Here is a 21805-nt window from a genome sequence, read left to right as displayed (position 1 = left end):
AGTCGGAGCAAGTCAGTGCAAGTAGGTGCAAGTCGGTGCAAGTCCATGCAAGTCAGTGAAAGTCGTTGCAATTCAATGAAAGTTTATGCAAGTCTATTTAAGTCGGTGCAAGTCAATGCAAGTCAATGCAAGTTTATGAAAGTCAATGCCCATCAGTGCAAGTCTATGCAAATCATTGCAAGTCAATACAAGTCGGTGAAAGTCGGTGCAAGTCAGTGCAAATCAATAAAAGTGTGCAAGTCAGTGCAAGTTATCGCAAGTTGATGCAAGTCAATGCAAGTCGGTGCAAGTCAGTGCGAGTTTGTGCAAGTTCATGTAAATCAATGCAAATCGGTTCAAGTCTATGCAAGTCGGTGCAAGTCAGTGCAAGTTTATGCAAATAATTTAAAGTCGGTACAAGTCGGTGCAAGTTGGTGCAAGTATATGCAAGTAGATGCAAGTCAGCACAAGTCAGTGCAAGTTTGTGCAAGTCCATACAAATCGGTTCAAGTCAATGCGAGTCAGTGCAAGTCGGTGCTACTTAATGCGAGTCGTTGCAAGTCGGTGCAAGTTCATGCATATCAGTGCAAGTCGATGCAAGTCCATGCAAGTTGGTGCAAGTAAATGCAATCTCGTGCAAGTTTACGCAAGTCGATGCGAATCATTGCAAGTCAATGCAAGTTTGTGCAAGTCTATGCAAGTTGATGCAAGTCGGTAAAGTCTGTGCAAGTCTATGGAAGTTGATTCAAGTTGGGACAAGTCAATGTAAGTCATTGTAAATATATACAAATCAGTGCAAGTCGACTTTCTCTGATACTTCTTGTAATATTTTAAAAACTTACTAATCCAGGTTTATAGTTTTTGTATCACTGAGTTCAGAACAAGAAATTGCGTTAAACCTCACCAAGGTATTCATTTTATATATGTAAATTTTCACTGTAAATGCGATACAACATCAAAAAGTTAAAAGTCGAGTTCTTCGACTTTTTCTGATACTTTTTGAAATATTTTAGAAACTTACTAATCTAGGTTTATAGTTTTGGTATCACCGAGTTTAGAACAACAAATCGCGTTAAACCTCATAAGAGTATTTATTTTATATATGTAAATTTTTACTGTATACGCAATAGAACATCGAGAAGTTGAAAGTCGGGTTTTTTGACTTTTTCTGATACTTTTTAAAATATTTTGAAAACTTACTAATCTAAGTTTACAGTTTTAGTATCTTCGAATTTAGAACAACAAATTGCGTTAAACCTTTCCAAGGTATTTATTTTATATACGTAAATTTTTACTGTAGACGCGATAGAACATCGAAACGTCTAAAGTCGAGTTTTTCGACTTTTTTTGATACTTCTTGTGATATTTCAAAATCCTACTAATCCAACACTATAGTTTTGATGTAGCCGAGTTTAAAAACACACCTGGTGTAAAACCTTACTGAAATAATTATCTTGTATATGTAAATTTTTTACGTAGATTCAATAAAACATCGAAAAGTTGAAACACAAGTTTTCCGAAATTTTTCGATACTTTTTGTGATATTTCGAGTCAATGCAAGTCGAGGCAAGTCAGTGTAAGTCGGTGCAAGTCGGTGCAAGTCCATGCGAGTCGGTGAATGTCGATGCAATTCGGTGAAAGTTTATGCAAGTCTATTTAAGTCAATGCAAGTCAATGCAAGTCAATGCATATTTATGAAAGTCAATGCCCATCAGTGCAATTCTATGCAAGTCATTGCAAGTCAATACAAGTCAATGAAAGTCGATGCAACTAAGTGCAAATCTATAAAAGTGTGTGCAAGTCAGTGCAAGTTTTTGCAAGTTGATGCAAGTCAATGCAAGTCGGTGCAAGTCGGTGCGAGTTTGTGCAAGTTCATGTAAATCAATGCAAATCGGTTCAAGTCTATGCAAGTCGGTGCAAGTCAGTGCAAGTCTATGCAAGTAATTGCAAGTTGGTACAAGTCGGTGCAAGTCAGTGCAAGTCAGTGCAAGTCCATACAAATCGGTTCAAGTCGGTGCGAGTCAGTGCAAGTCGGTGCTACTTGGTGCGAGTCGTTGCAAGTCGGTGCAAGTTCATGCATATCAGTGCAAGTTGATGCAAGTCCATGCAAGTTGGTGCAAGTCAATGCAATCTGGTGCAAGTTTACGCAAGTCGATGCGAATCATTGCAAGTCAATGCAAGTTTGTGCAAGTCTATGCAAGTTGATGCAAGTCGATAAAGTCAGTGCAAGTCTATGGAAGCCGATTCAAGTTGGGACAAGTCGGTGTAAGTCATTGTAAATATATACAAATCAGTACAAGTCAACTTTCTCTGATACTTCTTGTAATATTTTGAAAACTTACTAATCCAGGTTTATAGTTTTGGTTTCATCGAGTTTAGAAAAACAAATTGCGTTGAACCTTACAAAAATATTTATTTTATATATGTACATTTTTACTGTAGACGCGATAGAACATCAGAAAGTTGAAACTCGAGTTTTTTGACTTTTTCTGATACTTTTTCAAATATTTCGAAAACTTACTAATCTATGTCTATAGTTTTAAAATCACCGAGTTTAGAACAACAAGTTGCGTTAAACCTCACAGAGGTATTTATTTTATATATGTAAATTTTTACTGTAGACGCGATAAAACATCGAAAAGTTTAAACACAAGTTTTTTGGTCTATTTTAATACTTTCTGTTATATTTCGAAAACTTACTAATCCAGCACTATAGTTTCGCTATAGTAGAGTTTAAAACAATACCCTGCGTCAAACCGTTCCAAGGTATTTATTCTGTACATGTAAATTTCTCACGAAGACACGATAAAACATTGAAAAGTTGAAACACATATTTTTCGACTTATTCTGATACTCATTGTAATATTTCGAAAACTTATTAATTTAGCACTATAGTTTTGATGTGGCCGAGTTTAAAAAAACACTGTGTCAAATTCTTCCAAAATATTAATTTTGTATATGTAAATTTTTTTCGTAGACGCGATGAAATATCGAAAAGTTAAAACAAAAGTTTTAGACTTTTTTTGATACTTCTTGTGATATTTTAATTCAATGCAAGTCGGTGCAAGTTGGTGCAAGTCAATTTAAGTCATTGCAAATCGGTGCAAGTCTATGCAAGTCGATGCAAGTCAGCACAAGTTAGTGCAATTCGGTGCAAGTCCATACGAATCGGTTTAAGTCGGTGCAAGTCAGTGCAAGTCAATGCTACTTTGTGCAAGTCGTTGCAAGTCGGTGCAAGTTCATGCATATCAGTGCAAGTCCATGCAAGTCCATGCAAGTTAGTGCAAGTCAATGCAATTCGGTGCAAGTCAATGCAAGTCCGTGCAAGTCTATGCAAGTTTATGCAAGTCGGTAAAGTCAGTGCAAGTCTATGGAAGCTGATTCAAGTTTGGACAAGTCGGTGCAAGTCATTGTAAGTCTATACGAATCAGTGCAAGTCAACTTTCTCTGATACTTTATTGTAATATTTTGAAAACTTTCTAATCCAGGTCAATAGTTTTGGTATTACTAAGTTCAGAACAACAAATTGCGTTAAACCTTACCAAGGAATTCATTTTATATATGTAAATTTTTACTGTAAGCGCGATAAAACATCGAAAAGTTAAAAGTCGAGTTGTTCGACTTTTTCTGATACTTTTTAAAATATATTGACAACTTACTAATCCAAGTCTACAGTTTTAGTATCTTCGAGTTTAAAACAACAAATTGCGTTAAACTTTATATAGGTATTTATTTTATATATGTAAATTTTTACTGTAGACGCGATAGTACATTGTAAAATTGAAAGTCGAATTTTTTGATTTTTTCTGATACTTTTTTAAATATTTTGAAAACTTACTAATCCATGTCTATAGTTTTGGTATCATCAAGTTTAAAACAACAAATTGCGTAAAACCTCACCAAGGAATTTATTTTATATATGTAAATTTTTACTGTAGACGCGAAACAACATCGATAAGTTAAAAGTCAAGTCTTTCGACTTTTTCTGATACGTTTTGAAACATTTTGAAAACTTATTAATTCAGGTTTATAGTTTCGGTATCACCGAGTTTAGAAAAACAAATTGCGTTCACCTTACAAAAATATTTATTTTATATATGTAAATTTTTACTGTAGACGCGATAGAACATCGAAAAGTTTAAAGTCAAGTTTTTCGACATTTTCTGATACTTTTTAAAATATATTGAAAACTTACTAATCCATGTTTATAGTTTTTGTGTCATCAAGTTTAAAACAACGAATCGCGTAAAACGTCACCAAAGAATTCATTTCATATATGTAAATTGTTACTGTAGACGCGATACTACATCGAAAAGTTGATAGTCGAGTTTTTTCGACTTTTTCTGACACTTTATTGTAATATTTTGAAAACTTTCTAATCCAAGTCAATAGTTTTGGTATCACTGGAGTTTAGAACAACAAATTACGTTAAACCTTTTAAAGGTATTTATTTTATATATGTAAATTACTACTGTAGACGCGACAGAACATCGAAAAGTTGAAAGTCGAGTTTTTCGACTTATTCTGATACTTTTTGAAATATTTTGAAAACTTTCTAAACCAAATCTATAGTTTTAGTATCACCGAGTATAGAACAACAAATTGCGTTAAACCTCACCGAGGTATTTATCTTATATATGTAAATTTTTACTGTAGACGCGATAAAACATTGAAAAGTTGAAAGTCGAGTTTTTCGACTTTTTCTGATACTTTTTGAAATATTTTAAAAACTGATTAATCAAGGTCTATAGTTTTGCTATCTCCAAGTTTAGAACAACAAATTGCGTTAAAGCTTACCAAGGTATTTATTTTATATACGTAAATTTTTACTGTAGACGCGATACAACATCGAAAAGTTGAAAGTCGAGTTTTTCGATTTTTTTTGATACTTCTTGTTATATTTCAAGTCAATGCAAGTCGGTGCAAGTCGATGCAGGTCAATGTAAGTCGGTGCAAGTCAGTGCAAGTTTGTGCAAGTCAGTTCAAGTTGGTTCAAGTCCATGCATATTGGTGCAAATCAATGCAAGTCTATGCAAGTTGGTGACAGTCGGTTCAAGTTTAGGCAAGTCATTGCAAGTCAGTAGAAGTTGATGCAAATCAATGTAAGTCGATGCAGGTTGGTGTAAGTGAATGCCAGTTGGTGCAAATCAATGCAAGTCAGTGCGAGTCGATGCTAGTCTGTGCAAGTTTGTGCAAGTCTATGCAAATCATTGCAAGTCGGTACAAGTTGGTGCAAGTCAATGCAAGTCAATGCAAGTCAATGCAAAAAAATGCAAGGATATGCAAATCGATGCAAGTCGATAAAATCGGTGCAAGTCAATGCAAATCTTTGCAAGTCGATGCAAGTCGGTACGAGTCGGTGCAAGTCAGATCAAGTTCATACGAATCATTGCAAGTCGGTGCAAGTCAGTGCAAGTCGACTTTCTTGTATATCTTTTGTAATATTTTGAAAACTTACTAATCCAGCATTATAATTTGAATGTTGCAGAGTTTAAAACAACAATCTGCGTTAAAACTTATAAAGGTATTTATTGTATATATGTAAACTTTTTACGTAGACGTCATAAAACATCGAAACGTTAAAACACATGTTTTTTGACTTTTACTAATACTTTCTGTTATATTTCTGAAACTTAATTATTAAGCACTATAGTTTTGATGTAGTTGATTATAAAACAACACCGTGTCAAACCTTATTAAGGTATTTATCTTGTATATGAAAATTTTATACGTAGACGCAATAGAACATTAAAAAGTTAGAACACAAATTTTTCCACGTTTTCTGATACTTATTGTAATATTTAAAAATCCTACTAATCCAACACTATAGTTTTGATGTAGCCGAGTTTAAAAACACACTTTGTGTCAAACCTTACTAAAATATTAATCTTGTATATGTAAATTTTTTACGTAGATTCAATAAAACATCGAAAAGTTGAAACACAAGTTTTTCGAAATTTTTCGATACTTTTTGTGATATTTCGAGTCAATGCAAGTCGGAGCAAGTCAGTGCAAGTCGGTGCAAGTCAGTGCTAGTCCATGCAAGTCAGTGAAAGTTGATGCAATTCAGTGAAAGTTTATGCAAGTCTATTTAAGTCAGTTCAAGTCAATGCAAGTCGGTGCAAGTTTATTAAAGTCAATGCCCATCAGTGCAAGTCTATGCAAGTCATTGCAAGTCAATACAAGTCAATGAAAGTTGGTGCGAGTCAGTGCAAATCAATAAAACTGTGTGCAAGTCAGTGCAAGTTTTTGTAGGTTGATGCAAGTCAATGCAAGTCGGTGCAAGTCGATGCAAGTTTGTGCAAGTTCATGTAAATCAATGCAAATCGGTTCAAGTTTATGCAAGTTGGTGCAAGTCAGTGCAAGTCTATGCAAGTAATTGCAAGTCGGTACAAGTTGGTGCAAGTCGATGCAAGTCTATGCAAGTAGATGTGAGTCAGCACAAGTCAGTGCAAGTCGGTGCAAGTCCATACTAATCGGTTCAAGTCGGTGCGAGTCAGTGCATATCGGTGCTACTTGGTGCGAGTCTTTGCAAGTCGGTGCAAGTTCATGCATATCAGTGCAAGTCGATGCAAGTCCATGCAAGTTGGTGCAAGTCAATGCAATCTGGTGCAAGTTTACGCAAGTTGATGCGAATCATTGCAAGTCAATGCAAGTTTGTGCAAGTCTATGCAAGTAGATGCAAGTCGGTAAAGTCTGTGCAAGTCTATGGAAGTTGATTCAAGTTGGGACAAGTCAGTGTAAGTCATTGTGAATATATACAAATTAGTGCAAGTCGACTTTCTCTGATACTTTTTGTAATATTTTAAAAACTTACTAATCCAGGTTTATAGTTTTTGTATCACTGAGTTTAGAACAACAAATTGCGTTAAACCTCACAAAGGAATTTATTTTATATATGTAAATTTTTACTGTAGACGCGATACAACATCAAAAAGTTGAAAGTCGAGTTTTTCGACTTTTTCTGATACTTTTTGAAATATTTTGAAAACTTACTAATCCAGGTTTATAGTTTTAATATCACCGAGTTTAGAACAACAAATTGCGTTAAACCTTATATGAGTATTTATTTTATGTATGTAAATTTTTACTGTAAACGCGATAGAACATCGAGAAGTTGAAAGTTAAGTTTTTTGACTTTTTCTGATACTTTTTGAAATATTTTGAAAACTTACTAATCCAAGTTTACAGTTTTAGTATCTCCGAGTTTAGAACAACAAATTGCGTTAAACCTTATATAGGTATTTATTTTATATATGTAAATTTTTACTGTAGACGCGATAGAACATCGAAAAGTTGAAAGTCAAGTTTTTCGACATTTTCTGATTTTTTTTGAAATATTTTGAAAACTTACTAATTCAGGTCTATAGTTTCTGTATCACCAAGTTTAGAACAACAAATTGCGTTAAACCTCACCGAGGTATTTATTATATATATGTAAATTTTTGACTGTATACGCGATAGAACATCGAAAAGTTAAAAGTCAAGTTTTTCGATATTTTCTGATATTTTTTGAAATATTTTGAAAACAAACTAATCCAGGTTGATAGTTTTAATATCACCGAGTTTAAAACAACAAATTGCGTTAAACCTTATAAAGGTATACATTTTATATATGTAAATTTTTACTGTAGACGCGATAGAACATTGTAAAAATGACAGTCGAATTTTTTAACTTTTTCTGATACTTTTTAAAATATTTTGAAAACTTACTAATCCAGGTTTATAGTTTTGGTATCACCGAGTTTAAAACAACAAATTGCGTTAAACCTTATCAAGGTCTTTATTATATATATGTACATTTTTACTGTAGACGCGATAGAATATCGAAAACTCAAAACTCGAGTTTTTTGACATTTTCTGATACTACTTGTAATATTTTGAAAACTTACTAATCTAGGTCAATAGTTTTGTAATCACCGAGTTTAGAACAACAAATTGCGTTAAACCTTACCGAGGTATTTATTTCATATATGTAAATTTTTACTGTAGACGCGATAGAACATCGAAAAGTTTAAACACATGTTTCTCGGTCTATTCTAATACTTTCTGTTATATTTCGAAAACTTACTAATCCAGCACTATAGTTTCGCTATAGCCGAGGTTAAAAAAACACCCTAAGTCAAACCATATCGAGGTATTTATCCTGTACATGTAAATTTTTTACGAAGACACGATAGAACATCGAAAAGTTGAAACACAAATTATTCGATTTATTCTGATACTTAATGTGATTTTTCGAAAACTTACTTATCCAGCTCTATAGTTTTGATGTAGACGAGTTTAAAAAAACACCGTGTCAAACCTTACCGAAATATTAATCTTGTATATGTAAATTTTTTCGTAGACGCGATAAAATATCAAAAAGTTGAAACACAAGTTTCTCGACTTTTTTTGATACTTCTTGTGATATTTCGAGTCAATGCAAGTCGGTGCAAGTCGATGCAGGTCAATGTAAGTCAATGCAAGTCAGTGCAAGTTTGTGCAAGTCAGTTCAAGTTGGTTCAAGTCCATGCATATTGGTGCAGATCGGTGCAAGTCAATGCGAGTGGATGCTAGTCTGTGCAAGTTAGTGCAAGTCTATGCAGATCATTGCAAGTTGGTACAAGTTAATGCAAGTCAATGCAAGTCAGTGCAAATCAATAAAAGTCTGTGCAAGTCAGTGCAAGTTTCTGCAAGTTGATGCAAGTCAATGCAACTCGGTTCAAGTCGACTTTCTTCTATACTTTTTGTAATATTTTGAAAACTTACTAATTTAGCATTATAATTTGAATGTTGCAAAGTTTAAAACAACAACCTGCGTTAAAACTTATAAAGGTATTTATTGTATATATGTAAACTTTTTACGTAGACGTCATAAAACATCGAAACGTTGAAACACATGTTTTTTGACTTTTACTAATACTTTCTGTTATATTTATAAAACTTACTTATTAAGCACTATAGTTTTGATGTAGTTGATTTTAAAACAACACCGTGTCAAACCTTATTAAGGTATTTATCTTGTATATGAAAATTTTACACGTAGACGCAATATAACATTAAAAAGTTAAAACACAAGTTTTTCCACTTTTTCTGATACTTATTGTAATATTTCAAAATCCAATCAATCCAACACTATAGTTTTGATGTAGCCGAGTTCAGAAACACACCTGGTGTCAAACCTTACTGAAATATTAATCTTGTATATGTAAATTTTTTACGTAGATTCAATAAAACATCGAAAAGTTGAAACACAAGTTTTTCGAAATTTTTCGATACTTCTTGTGATATTTCGAGTCAATGCAAGTCGGAGCAAGTCAGTGCACATTGGTGCAAGTTGGTGCAAATCTACTCAAGTCAGTGAAAGTCGATGCAATTCGGTGAAAGTTAATGCAAGTCTATTTAAGTCGGTGCAAGTCAATGCAAGTCAATGCTAGTATATGAAAGTCAATGCTTATCAGAGCAAGTCTATGCAAGTCATTGCAAATTAATAAAAGTGTGTGCAAGTCAGTGCAAATCAATAAAAGTGTGTGGAAGTCAGTGCAAGTTTTTGCAAGTTTATGCAAGTCAATGCATATCAGTGCAAGTCGGTGCGAGTTTGTGCAAGTTAATGTAAATCAATGCAAATCGGTTCAAGTCTATGCAAGTCGGTGCAAGTCAGTGCAAGTCTATGCAAGTAATTGCAAGTCGGTAAAAGTCAGTGCAAGTCGGTGCAAGTCTATGCAAGTAGATGCCAGTCAGCACAAGTCAGTGCAAGTCAATGCAAGTCCATACTAATCAGTTCAAGTCGGTGCGAGTCAGTGCAAATCGGTGCTACTTAGTGCAAGTCGTTGCAAGTCGATGCAAGTTCATGCATATCTATGCAAGTCGATGCAAGTCCATGCAAGTTGGTGCAAGTAAATGCAATCTGGTGCAAGTTTACGCAAGTCGATGCAAATCATTGCAAGTCAATGCAAGTTTGTGCAAGTCTATGCAAGTTGATGCAAGTCGGTAAAGTCTGTGCAAGTCTATGGAAGTTGATTCAAGTTCGGACAAGTCGGTGTAAGTCATTGTAAATATATACAAATCAGTGCAAGTCGACATTCTCTGATACTTTTTGTAATATTTTAAAAACTTACTAATCCAGGTATATAGTTTTGATATCACTGAGTTTAAAACAACAAATTGCGTTAAACCTCACCCAGGTATGTATTATATATATGTAAATTTTCACTGTAAACGCGATAAAACATCAAAAAGTTCAAAGTCGAGTTTTTCGACTTTTTCTGATACTTTTCAAAATATTTCAAAAACTTACTAATCCAGGTTTATAGTTTTGGTATCACCGAGTTTAGAACGACAAATTGCGTTAAACCTTACAAAAATATTTATTTTATATATGTAAATTTTTACTGTAAACGCGATAGAACATCGAGAAGTTGAAAGTCCAGTTTTTTGACTTTTTCTGATACTTTTTGAAATATTTTGAAAACTTACTAATCCAAGTTTACAGTTTTAGTATCTCCGAGTTTAGAACAACAAATTGCGTTAAACTTTATAAAGGTATTTATTTTATATATGTAAATTTTTACTGTAGACGCGATATAACATCGAAAAGTTGAAAGTGGAATTTTTCGACATTTTCTGATTCTTTTTAAAATATTATGATAACTTACTAATTCAGATCTATAGTTTTTGTATCACCGAGTTTAGAACAACAAATTGCGTTAAACCTCACCGAGGTATGTATTATATATATGTAAATTTTTACTGTAAACGCGATAAAACATCAGAAGTTGAAACTCGAGTTTTTTGACTTTTTCTAATACTTTTTGAAATATTTTAAAAACTTATTAATCAAAATCTAAAGTTTTGCTATCACCGAGTTTATAACAACAAATTGCATTAAACCTTACTAAGATATTTATTTCATATATGTAAATTTTTACTGTAGACGCGATAGAACATCGAACAGTTGAAAGTCAAGTTTTTCGAATCTTTCTGATACTTTTTCAAATATTTTGAAAACTTACTAATCCAAATCTATAGTTTTAGTATCACCGAGTTTAGAACAACAAATTGCGTTAAACCTCACCCAGGTATGTATTATATATATGTAAATTTTCACTGTAAACGCGATAAAACATCAGAAGTTGAAACTCGAGTTTTTTGACTTTTTCTAATACTTTTTGAAATATTTTAAAAACTTATTAATCAAAATCTAAAGTTTTGCTATCACCGAGTTTATAACAACAAATTGCATTAAACCTTACCAAGGTATTTATTTTATATATGTAAATTTTTACTGTAGACGCGATAGAACATTGAAAAGTTGAAAGTCGAGTTTTTCGACTTTTTCTGATACTTTTTAAAACATTTTTAAAATTTACTAATCAAGGTCTATAGTTTGCTATCACCGAGTTTAGAACAACAAATTGCGTTAAACCTTTCCAAGGTATTTATTTTATATACGTAAATTTTTACTGTAGACGCGATACAACATCGAAACGTTTAAAGTCGAAGTTTTTCGACTTTTTTTGATACTTCTTGTGATATTTCAAAATCCTACTAATCCAACAATATAGTTTTGATGTAGCCGAGTTCAAAAACACACCTGGTGTCAAACCTTACTGAAATATTAATCTTGTATATGTAAATTTTTTACGTAGATGCGATAAAACATCGAAAAGTTGAAACACAAGTTTTCCGAAATTTTCGATACTTCTTGTGATATTTCGAGTGAATGCAAGTCGGAGCAAGTCAGTGCAAGTCGGTGCAAGTTGGTGCAAGTCCATGCAAGTAAGTGAAAGTCGATGCAATTCAATGAAAGTTTATGCAAGTCTATTTAAGTCGGTGCAAGTCAATGCAAGTCAATGCAAGTTTATGAAAGTCAATGCCCATCAGTGCAAGTCTATGCAAGTCATTGCAAGTCAATACAAGTCGGTGAAAGTCGGTGCAAGTCAGTGCAAATCAATAAAATTGTGTGCAAGTCAGTGCAAGTTTTCGCAAGTTGATGCAAGTCAATGCAAGTCGGTGCAAGTCAGTGCAAGTCTATGCAAGTAATCGCAAGTCGGTACAAGTCGGTGCAAGTCGGTGCAAGTCTATGCAAGTAGATGCAAGTCAGCACAAGTCAGTGCAAGTCGGTGCAAGTCCATACAAATCGGTTCAAGTCGGTGCGAGTCAGTGCAAGTCGGTGCTACTTGGTGCGAGTCGTTGCAAGTCGGTGCAAGTTCATGCATATCAGTGCAAGTGGATGCAAGTCCATGGAAGTTGGTGCAAGTCAATGCAATCTGGTGCAAGTTTACGCAAGTCGATGCGAATCATTTCAAGTCAATGCAAGTTTGTGCAAGTCTATGCAAGTTGATGCAAGTCGGTAAAGTCAGTGCAAGTCTATGGAAGCTGATTCAAGTTGGGACAAGTCGGTGTAAGTCATTGTAAATATATACAAATCAGTGCAAGTCGACTTTCTCTGATACTTCTTGTAATATTTTAAAAACTTACTAATCCAGGTTTATAGTTTTGATATCACTGAGTTTAGAACAACAAATTGCGTTAAACCTCACCAAGGAATTTATTTTATATATGTAAATTTTTACTGTAGACGCGATACAACATCAAAAAGTTGAAAGTCGAGTTTTTCAACTTTTTCTGATACTTTTTGTAATATTTTGAAAACTTACTAATCCAGGTTTATAGTTTTGGTATCACCGAGTTTAGAACAACAAATCGCGTTAAACCTTATAAGAGTATTTATTTTATATATGTAAATTTTTACTGTAGACGCAATACAACATCAAAAAGTTGAAAGTCGAGTTTTTCGACTTTTTTTGATACTTCTTAAAATATTTTGAAAACTTACTAATCCAGGTTAATACTTTTGGTATCAAGGAGTTTAAAACAACAAATTGCGTTAAACCTCACAGAGGTATTAATTTTATATATGTAAATTCTTAATGTAGATGCGATAGAACATTGAGAAGTTGAAAGTCGAATTTTTCGATTTTTTCTGATATTTTTTGAAATATTTTGAAAACTTACTGATCCAGGTTTATAGTTTTAATATCGCCAAGTTTAAAACAAAAAATTGCGTTAAACCTTATAAAGGTATTCATTTTATATATGTAAATTTTTACTGTAGACGCTATAGAACTTTGTAAAAATAAAAGTCAAATTTTTCTACTTTTTCTGATACTTTTTGAAATATTTCGAAAACTTACTAATCAAAGTTTACAGTTTTAGTATCACGAGTTTAGAACAACAAATTGCGTTAAACCTTATAGAGGTATTTATTTTATATATGTAAATTTTTACTGTAGACGCGATAGAACATCGAAAAGTTGAAAGTCGAGTTTTTCGACTTTTTCTGATACTTTTTGAAATATTTTGAAAACTTACTAATCAAGGTCTATAGTTTTGCTATCACCGAGTTTAGAACAACAAATTGCGTTAAACCTTACCAAGGTATTTATTTTATATATGTAAATTTTTACTGTAGACGCGATAGAACATCGAAAAGTTGAAAGTCGAGTTTTTCGACTTTTTCTGATACTTTTTGAAATATTTTGAAAACTTACTAATCAAAGTCTATAGTTTTGTATCACCGAGTTTAGAACAACAAATTGCGTTAAACCTCATAGAGGTATTTATTTTATATATGTAAATTTTTACTGTAGACGCGATAGAACATCGAAAAGTTGAAACTCGAGTTTTTTGACTTTTTCTGATACTTTTTTAAATATTTTGAAAACTTACTAATCAAAGTCTATAGTTTGCTATCAGCCGAGTTTAGAACAACAAATTGCGTTAAACCTTACGAGGTATTTATTTTATATATGTAAATTTTTACTGTAGACGCGATAGAACATCGAAACGTTGAAAGTCGAGTTTTTCGACTTTTTTTGATACTTCTTGTGATATTTCAAAATCCTACTTAATCCAACACTATAGTTTTGATGTAGCCGAGTTCAAAAACACACCTGGTGTCAAACCTTACTGAAATATTAATCTTGTATATGTAAATTTTTTACGTAGATGCGATAAAACACCGAAAAGTTGAAACACAAGTTTTTCGAAATTTTTCGATACTTCTTGTGATATTTCGAGTCAATGCCAGTCGGAGCAAGTCAGTGCAAGTAGGTGCAAGTCGGTGCAAGTCCATGCAAGTCAGTGAAAGTCGTTGCAATTCAATGAAAGTTTATGCAAGTCTATTTAAGTCGGTGCAAGTCAATGCAAGTCAATGCAAGTTTATGAAAGTCAATGCCCATCAGTGCAAGTCTATGCAAATCATTGCAAGTCAATACAAGTCAGTGAAAGTCGGTGCAAGTCAGTGCAAATCAATAAAAGTGTGCAAGTCAGTGCAAGTTATGCAAGTTGATGCAAGTCAATGCAAGTCGGTGCAAGTTTGTGCAAGTCAGTTCAAGTTGGTTCAAGTCCATGCATATTGGTGCAAATCGGTGCAAGTCAATGCGAGTGGATGCTAGTCTGTGCAAGTTAGTGCAAGTCTATGCAGATCATTGCAAGTTGGTACAAGTTAATGCAAGTCAATGCAAGTCAGTGCAAATCAATAAAAGTCTGTGCAAGTCAGTGCAAGTTTCTGCAAGTTGATGCAAGTCAATGCAACTCGGTTCAAGTCGACTTTCTTCTATACTTTTTGTAATATTTTGAAAACTTACTAATCTAGCATTATAATTTGAATGTTGCAAAGTTTAAAACAACAACCTGCGTTAAAACTTATAAAGGTATTTATTGTATATATGTAAACTTTTTACGTAGACGTCATAAAACATCGAAACGTTGAAACACATGTTTTTTGACTTTTACTAATACTTTCTGTTATATTTATAAAACTTACTTATTAAGCACTATAGTTTTGATGTAGTTGATTTTAAAACAACACCGTGTCAAACCTTATTAAGGTATTTATCTTGTATATGAAAATTTTACACGTAGACGCAATATAACATTAAAAAGTTAAAACACAAGTTTTTCCACTTTTTCTGATACTTATTGTAATATTTCAAAATCCAACTAATCCAACACTATAGTTTTGATGTAGCCGAGTTCAAAAACACACCTGGTGTCAAACCTTACTGAAATATTAATCTTGTATATGTAAATTTTTTACGTAGATTCAATAAAACATCGAAAAGTTGAAACACAAGTTTTTCGAAATTTTTCGATACTTCTTGTGATATTTCGAGTCAATGCAAGTCGGAGCAAGTCAGTGCACATTGGTGCAAGTTGGTGCAAATCTACTCAAGTCAGTGAAAGTCGATGCAATTCGGTGAAAGTTAATGCAAGTCTATTTAAGTCGGTGCAAGTCAATGCAAGTCAATGCTAGTATATGAAAGTCAATGCTTATCAGAGCAAGTCTATGCAAGTCATTGCAAATTAATAAAAGTGTGTGCAAGTCAGTGCAAATCAATAAAAGTGTGTGCAAGTCAGTGCAAGTTTTTGCAAGTTTATGCAAGTCAATGCAAGTCGGTGCAAGTCGGTGCGAGTTTGTGCAAGTTCATGTAAATCAATGCAAATCGGTTCAAGTCTATGCAAGTCGGTGCAAGTCAGTGCAAGTCTATGCAAGTAATTGCAAGTCGGTAAAAGTCAGTGCAAGTCGGTGCAAGTCTATGCAAGTAGATGCCAGTCAGCACAAGTCAGTGCAAGTCAATGCAAGTCCATACAAATCAGTTCAAGTCGGTGCGAGTCAGTGCAAATCGGTGCTACTTAGTGCAAGTCGTTGCAAGTCGATGCAAGTTCATGCATATCTAGTGCAAGTCGATGCAAGTCCATGCAAGTTGGTGCAAGTAAATGCAATCTGGTGCAAGTTTACGCAAGTCGATGCAAATCATTGCAAGTCAATGCAAGTTTGTGCAAGTCTATGCAAGTTGATGCAAGTCGGTAAAGTCTGTGCAAGTCTATGGAAGTTGATTCAAGTTGGGACAAGTCGGTGTAAGTCATTGTAAATATATACAAATCAGTGCAAGTCGACATTCTCTGATACTTTTTGTAATATTTTAAAAACTTACTAATCCAGGTTATAGTTTTGTATCACTGAGTTTAAAACAACAAATTGCGTTAAACCTCACCCAGGTATGTATTATATATATGTAAATTTTCACTGTAAACGCGATAAAACATCAAAAAGTTCAAAGTCGAGTTTTTCGACTTTTTCTGATACTTTTCAAAATATTTCAAAAACTTACTAATCCAGGTTTATAGTTTTGGTATCACCGAGTTTAGAACGACAAATTGCGTTAAACCTTACAAAAATATTTATTTTATATATGTAAATTTTTACTGTAAACGCGATAGAACATCGAGAAGTTGAAAGTCGAGTTTTTTGACTTTTTCTGATACTTTTTGAAATATTTTGAAAACTTACTAATCCAAGTTTACAGTTTTAGTATCTCCGAGTTTAGAACAACAAATTGCGTTAAACCTTATAAAGGTATTTATTTTATATATGTAAATTTTTACTGTAGACGCGATATAACATCGAAAAGTTGAAAGTGGAATTTTTCGACATTTTCTGATTCTTTTTAAAATATTATGATAACTTACTAATTCAGATCTATAGTTTTTGTATCACCGAGTTTAGAACAACAAATTGCGTTAAACCTCACCGAGGTATGTATTATATATATGTAAATTTTTACTGTAAACGCGATAAAACATCAGAAGTTGAAACTCGAGTTTTTTGACTTTTTCTAATACTTTTTGAAATATTTTAAAAACTTATTAATCAAAATCTAAAGTTTTGCTATCACCGAGTTTATAACAACAAATTGCATTAAACCTTACTAAGATATTTATTTCATATATGTAAATTTTTACTGTAGACGCGATAGAACATCGAACAGTTGAAAGTCAAGTTTTTCGAATCTTTCTGATACTTTTTCAAATATTTTGAAAACTTACTAATCCAAATCTATAGTTTTAGTATCACCGAGTTTAGAACAACAAATTGCGTTAAACCTCACCCAGGTATGTATTATATATATGTAAATTTTCACTGTAAACGCGATAAAACATCAGAAGTTGAAACTCGAGTTTTTTGACTTTTTCTAATACTTTTTGAAATATTTTAAAAACTTATTAATCAAAATCTAAAGTTTTGCTATCACCGAGTTTATAACAACAAATTGCATTAAACCTTACCAAGGTATTTATTTTATATATGTAAATTTTTACTGTAGACGCGATAGAACATCGAAAAGTTGAAAGTCGAGTTTTTCGACTTTTTCTGATACTTTTTAAAATATTTTGAAAATTTACTAATCAAGGTCTATAGTTTGCTATCACCGAGTTTAGAACAACAAATTGCGTTAAACCTTTCCAAGGTATTTATTTTATATACGTAAATTTTTACTGTAGACGCGATACAACATCGAAACGTTTAAAGTCGAGTTTTTCGACTTTTTTTGATACTTCTTGTGATATTTCAAAATCCTACTAATCCAACAATATAGTTTTGATGTAGCCGAGTTCAAAAACACACCTGGTGTCAAACCTTACTGAAATATTAATCTTGTATATGTAAATTTTTTACGTAGATGCGATAAAACATCGAAAAGTTGAAACACAAGTTTTCCGAAATTTTCGATACTTCTTGTGATATTTCGAGTGAATGCAAGTCGGAGCAAGTCAGTGCAAGTCGGTGCAAGTTGGTGCAAGTCCATGCAAGTAAGTGAAAGTCGATGCAATTCAATGAAAGTTTATGCAAGTCTATTTAAGTCGGTGCAAGTCAATGCAAGTCAATGCAAGTTTATGAAAGTCAATGCCCATCAGTGCAAGTCTATGCAAGTCATTGCAAGTCAATACAAGTCGGTGAAAGTCGGTGCAAGTCAGTGCAAATCAATAAAATTGTGTGCAAGTCAGTGCAAGTTTTCGCAAGTTGATGCAAGTCAATGCAAGTCGGTGCAAGTCAGTGCAAGTCTATGCAAGTAATCGCAAGTCGGTACAAGTCGGTGCAAGTCGGTGCAAGTCTATGCAAGTAGATGCAAGTCAGCACAAGTCAGTGCAAGTCGGTGCAAGTCCATACAAATCGGTTCAAGTCGGTGCGAGTCAGTGCAAGTCGGTGCTACTTGGTGCGAGTCGTTGCAAGTCGGTGCAAGTTCATGCATATCAGTGCAAGTGGATGCAAGTCCATGGAAGTTGGTGCAAGTCAATGCAATCTGGTGCAAGTTTACGCAAGTCGATGCGAATCATTTCAAGTCAATGCAAGTTTGTGCAAGTCTATGCAAGTTGATGCAAGTCGGTAAAGTCAGTGCAAGTCTATGCAAGCCGATTCAAGTTGGGACAAGTCGGTGTAAGTCATTGTAAATATATACAAATCAGTGCAAGTCGACTTTCTCTGATACTTCTTGTAATATTTTAAAAACTTACTAATCCAGGTTTATAGTTTTGATATCACTGAGTTTAGAACAACAAATTGCGTTAAACCTCACCAAGGAATTTATTTTATATATGTAAATTTTTACTGTAGACGCGATACAACATCAAAAAGTTGAAAGTCGAGTTTTTCAACTTTTTCTGATACTTTTTGTAATATTATGAAAACTTACTAATCCAGGTTTATAGTTTTGGTATCACCGAGTTTAGAACAACAAATCGCGTTAAACCTTATAAGAGTATTTATTTTATATATGTTAATTTTTACTGTAGACGCAATACAACATCAAAAAGTTGAAAGTCGAGTTTTTCGACTTTTTTTGATACTTCTTAAAATATTTTGAAAACTTACTAATCCAGGTTAATACTTTTGGTATCAAGGAGTTTAAAACAACAAATTGCGTTAAACCTCACAGAGGTATTAATTTTATATATGTAAATTCTTAATGTAGATGCGATAGAACATTGAGAAGTTGAAAGTCGAATTTTTCGATTTTTTCTGATATTTTTTGAAATATTTTGAAAACTTACTGATCCAGGTTTATAGTTTTAATATCGCCAAGTTTAAAACAAAAAATTGCGTTAAACCTTATAAAGGTATTCATTTTATATATGTAAATTTTTACTGTAGACGCTATAGAACTTTGTAAAAATAAAAGTCAAATTTTTCTACTTTTTCTGATACTTTTTGAAATATTTCGAAAACTTACTAATTAAAGTTTACAGTTTTAGTATCTTCGAGTTTAGAACAACAAATTGCGTTAAACCTTATAGAGGTATTTATTTTATATATGTAAATTTTTACTGTAGACGCGATAGAACATCGAACAGTTGAAAGTCGAGTTTTTCGACTTTTTCTGATACTTTTTGAAATATTTTAAAAACTTACTAATCAAAATCTAAAGTTTTGCTATCAACGAGTTTAGAACAACAAATTGCGTTAAACCTTACCGAGATATTTATTTCATATATGTAAATTTTTACTGTAGACGCGATAGAACATCAAACAGTTGAAAGTCGAGTTTTTCGACTTTTTCTGATACTTTTTGAAATATTTTGAAAACTTACTAATTCAAATTTATAGTTTTAGTATCACCAAGTTTAGAACAAGAAATTGCGTTAAACCTCATTAAGGTATTCATTTTATATATGTAAATTTTTACTGTAGACGCGATAGAACATCGAAAAGTTGAAAGTAGAGTTTTTTGACTTTTTCTGATACTTTTTTAAATATTTTGAAAACTGACTAATCAAAGTCTATAGTTTTGCTATCAGCAAGTTTAGAACAACAAATTGCGTTAAAGCTTACCCAGGTATTTATTTTATATATGTAAATTTTTACTGTAGACGCGATACAACATCGAAACGTTTAAAGTCGAGTTTTTCGACTTTTTTTGATACTTCTTGTGATATTTCAAAATCCTATTAATCCAACACTATAGTTTTGATGTAGCCGAGTTCAAAAACACACCTGGTGTCAAACCTTACTGAAATATTAATCTTGTATATGTAAATTTTTTACGTAGATGCGATAAAACACCGAAAAGTTGAAACACAAGTTTTTCGAAATTTTTCGATACTTCTTGTGATATTTCGAGTCAATGCCAGTCGGAGCAAGTCAGTGCAAGTAGGTGCAAGTCGGTGCAAGTCCATGCAAGTCAGTGAAAGTCGTTGCAATTCAATGAAAGTTTATGCAAGTCTATTTAAGTCGGTGCAAGTCAATGCAAGTCAATGCAAGTTTATGAAAGTCAATGCCCATCAGTGCAAGTCTATGCAAATCATTGCAAGTCAATACAAGTCGGTGAAAGTCGGTGCAAGTCAGTGCAAATCAATAAAAGTGTGCAAGTCAGTGCAAGTTTTCGCAAGTTGATGCAAGTCAATGCAAGTCGGTGCAAGTCAGTGCGAGTTTGTGCAAGTTCATGTAAATCAATGCAAATCGGTTCAAGTCTATGCAAGTCGGTGCAAGTCAGTGCAAGTTTATGCAAATAATTTCAAGTCGGTACAAGTCGGTGCAAGTTGGTGCAAGTATATGCAAGTAGATGCAAGTCAGCACAAGTCAGTGCAAGTTTGTGCAAGTCCATACAAATCGGTTCAAGTCGATGCGAGTCAGTGCAAGTCGGTGCTACTTAATGCGAGTCGTTGCAAGTCGGTGCAAGTTCATGCATATCAGTGCAAGTCGATGCAAGTCCATGCAAGTTGGTGCAAGTAAATGCAATCTCGTGCAAGTTTACGCAAGTCGATGCGAATCATTGCAAGTCAATGCAAGTTTGTGCAAGTCTATGCAAGTTGATGCAAGTCGGTAAAGTCTGTGCAAGTCTATGGAAGTTGATTCAAGTTGGGACAAGTCAATGTAAGTCATTGTAAATATATACAAATCAGTGCAAGTCGACTTTCTCTGATACTTCTTGTAATATTTTAAAAACTTACTAATCCAGGTTTATAGTTTTTGTATCACTGAGTTCAGAACAAGAAATTGCGTTAAACCTCACCAAGGTATTCATTTTATATATGTAAATTTTCACTGTAAATGCGATACAACATCAAAAAGTTAAAAGTCGAGTTTTTCGACTTTTTCTGATACTTTTTGAAATATTTTAGAAACTTACTAATCTAGGTTTATAGTTTTGGTATCACCGAGTTTAGAACAACAAATCGCGTTAAACCTCATAAGAGTATTTATTTTATATATGTAAATTTTTACTGTATACGCAATAGAACATCGAGAAGTTGAAAGTCGGGTTTTTTGACTTTTTCTGATACTTTTTGAAATATTTTGAAAACTTACTAATCTAAGTTTACAGTTTTAGTATCTTCGAATTTAGAACAACAAATTGCGTTAAACCTTTCCAAGGTATTTATTTTATATACGTAAATTTTTACTGTAGACGCGATAGAACATCGAAACGTCTAAAGTCGAGTTTTTCGACTTTTTTTGATACTACTTGTGATATTTCAAAATCCTACTAATCCAACACTATAGTTTTGATGTAGCCGAGTTTAAAAACACACCTGGTGTAAAACCTTACTGAAATAATTATCTTGTATATGTAAATTTTTTACGTAGATTCAATAAAACATCGAAAAGTTGAAACACAAGTTTACCGAAATTTTTCGATACTTTTTGTGATATTTCGAGTCAATGCAAGTCGAGGCAAGTCAGTGTAAGTCGGTGCAAGTCGGTGCAAGTCCATGCGAGTCGGTGAATGTCGATGCAATTCGGTGAAAGTTTATGCAAGTCTATTTAAGTCAATGCAAGTCAATGCAAGTCAATGCATATTTATGAAAGTCAATGCCCATCAGTGCAATTCTATGCAAGTCATTGCAAGTCAATACAAGTCAATGAAAGTCGATGCAACTAAGTGCAAATCTATAAAAGTGTGTGCAAGTCAGTGCAAGTTTTTGCAAGTTGATGCAAGTCAATGCAAGTCGGTGCAAGTCGGTGCGAGTTTGTGCAAGTTCATGTAAATCAATGCAAATC

At 33.2% G+C, this 21805-nt stretch overlaps 3 protein-coding genes across 3 annotated transcripts; all 3 read left to right on the top strand.

Annotated features, from left to right (window-relative positions):
- Window positions 1–273: 273 nt before the first annotated feature.
- On the top strand, window positions 274–603 carry LOC136971775 (uncharacterized). Its single transcript, XM_067266274.1, has one exon. It carries the CDS (start codon window positions 274–276, stop codon window positions 601–603), a length of 330 nt encoding a protein of 109 aa, XP_067122375.1.
- A 1040-nt stretch (window positions 604–1643) lies between these two features.
- Window positions 1644–14420, top strand: LOC136971766 (platelet binding protein GspB-like). The gene is made up of 4 exons (XM_067266261.1): window positions 1644–1829; window positions 1881–2244; window positions 11931–12209; window positions 13972–14420. Exons 1-4 carry the CDS (start codon window positions 1644–1646, stop codon window positions 14418–14420), a joined length of 1278 nt encoding a protein of 425 aa, XP_067122362.1.
- A 5786-nt stretch (window positions 14421–20206) lies between these two features.
- On the top strand, window positions 20207–20536 carry LOC136971756 (uncharacterized). Its single transcript, XM_067266254.1, has one exon. The coding sequence runs from the start codon at window positions 20207–20209 to the stop codon at window positions 20534–20536; it is 330 nt and encodes a 109-aa protein (XP_067122355.1).
- Window positions 20537–21805: the final 1269 nt, after the last annotated feature.

The sequence above is a fragment of the Centruroides vittatus genome, unplaced genomic scaffold (genome assembly GCF_030686945.1).
Source record: "Centruroides vittatus isolate TY-2023 unplaced genomic scaffold, ASM3068694v2 contig_1053, whole genome shotgun sequence".
Taxonomy (NCBI): Eukaryota; Metazoa; Arthropoda; class Arachnida; order Scorpiones; family Buthidae; genus Centruroides; species Centruroides vittatus.
This window is presented reverse-complemented; position numbering and strand designations above follow the sequence as displayed.

Coding starts and splice junctions, on each gene's coding strand:
- LOC136971775 (XM_067266274.1), top strand. CDS start 274: ATGCAAGTCGGTGCAAGTCAGTGCGAGTTTGTGCAAGTTCATGTAAAT.
- LOC136971766 (XM_067266261.1), top strand. CDS start 1,644: ATGCAAGTCAATGCAAGTCAATGCATATTTATGAAAGTCAATGCCCAT. Junction 2,245..11,930: donor TCAAGTTGGGACAAGTCGGT/GTAAGTCATTGT, acceptor ATTGTGTGCAAG/TCAGTGCAAGTTTTCGCAAG. Junction 12,210..13,971: donor GTGGATGCAAGTCCATGGAA/GTTGGTGCAAGT, acceptor TTTTTTACGTAG/ATGCGATAAAACACCGAAAA.
- LOC136971756 (XM_067266254.1), top strand. CDS start 20,207: ATGCAAGTCGGTGCAAGTCAGTGCGAGTTTGTGCAAGTTCATGTAAAT.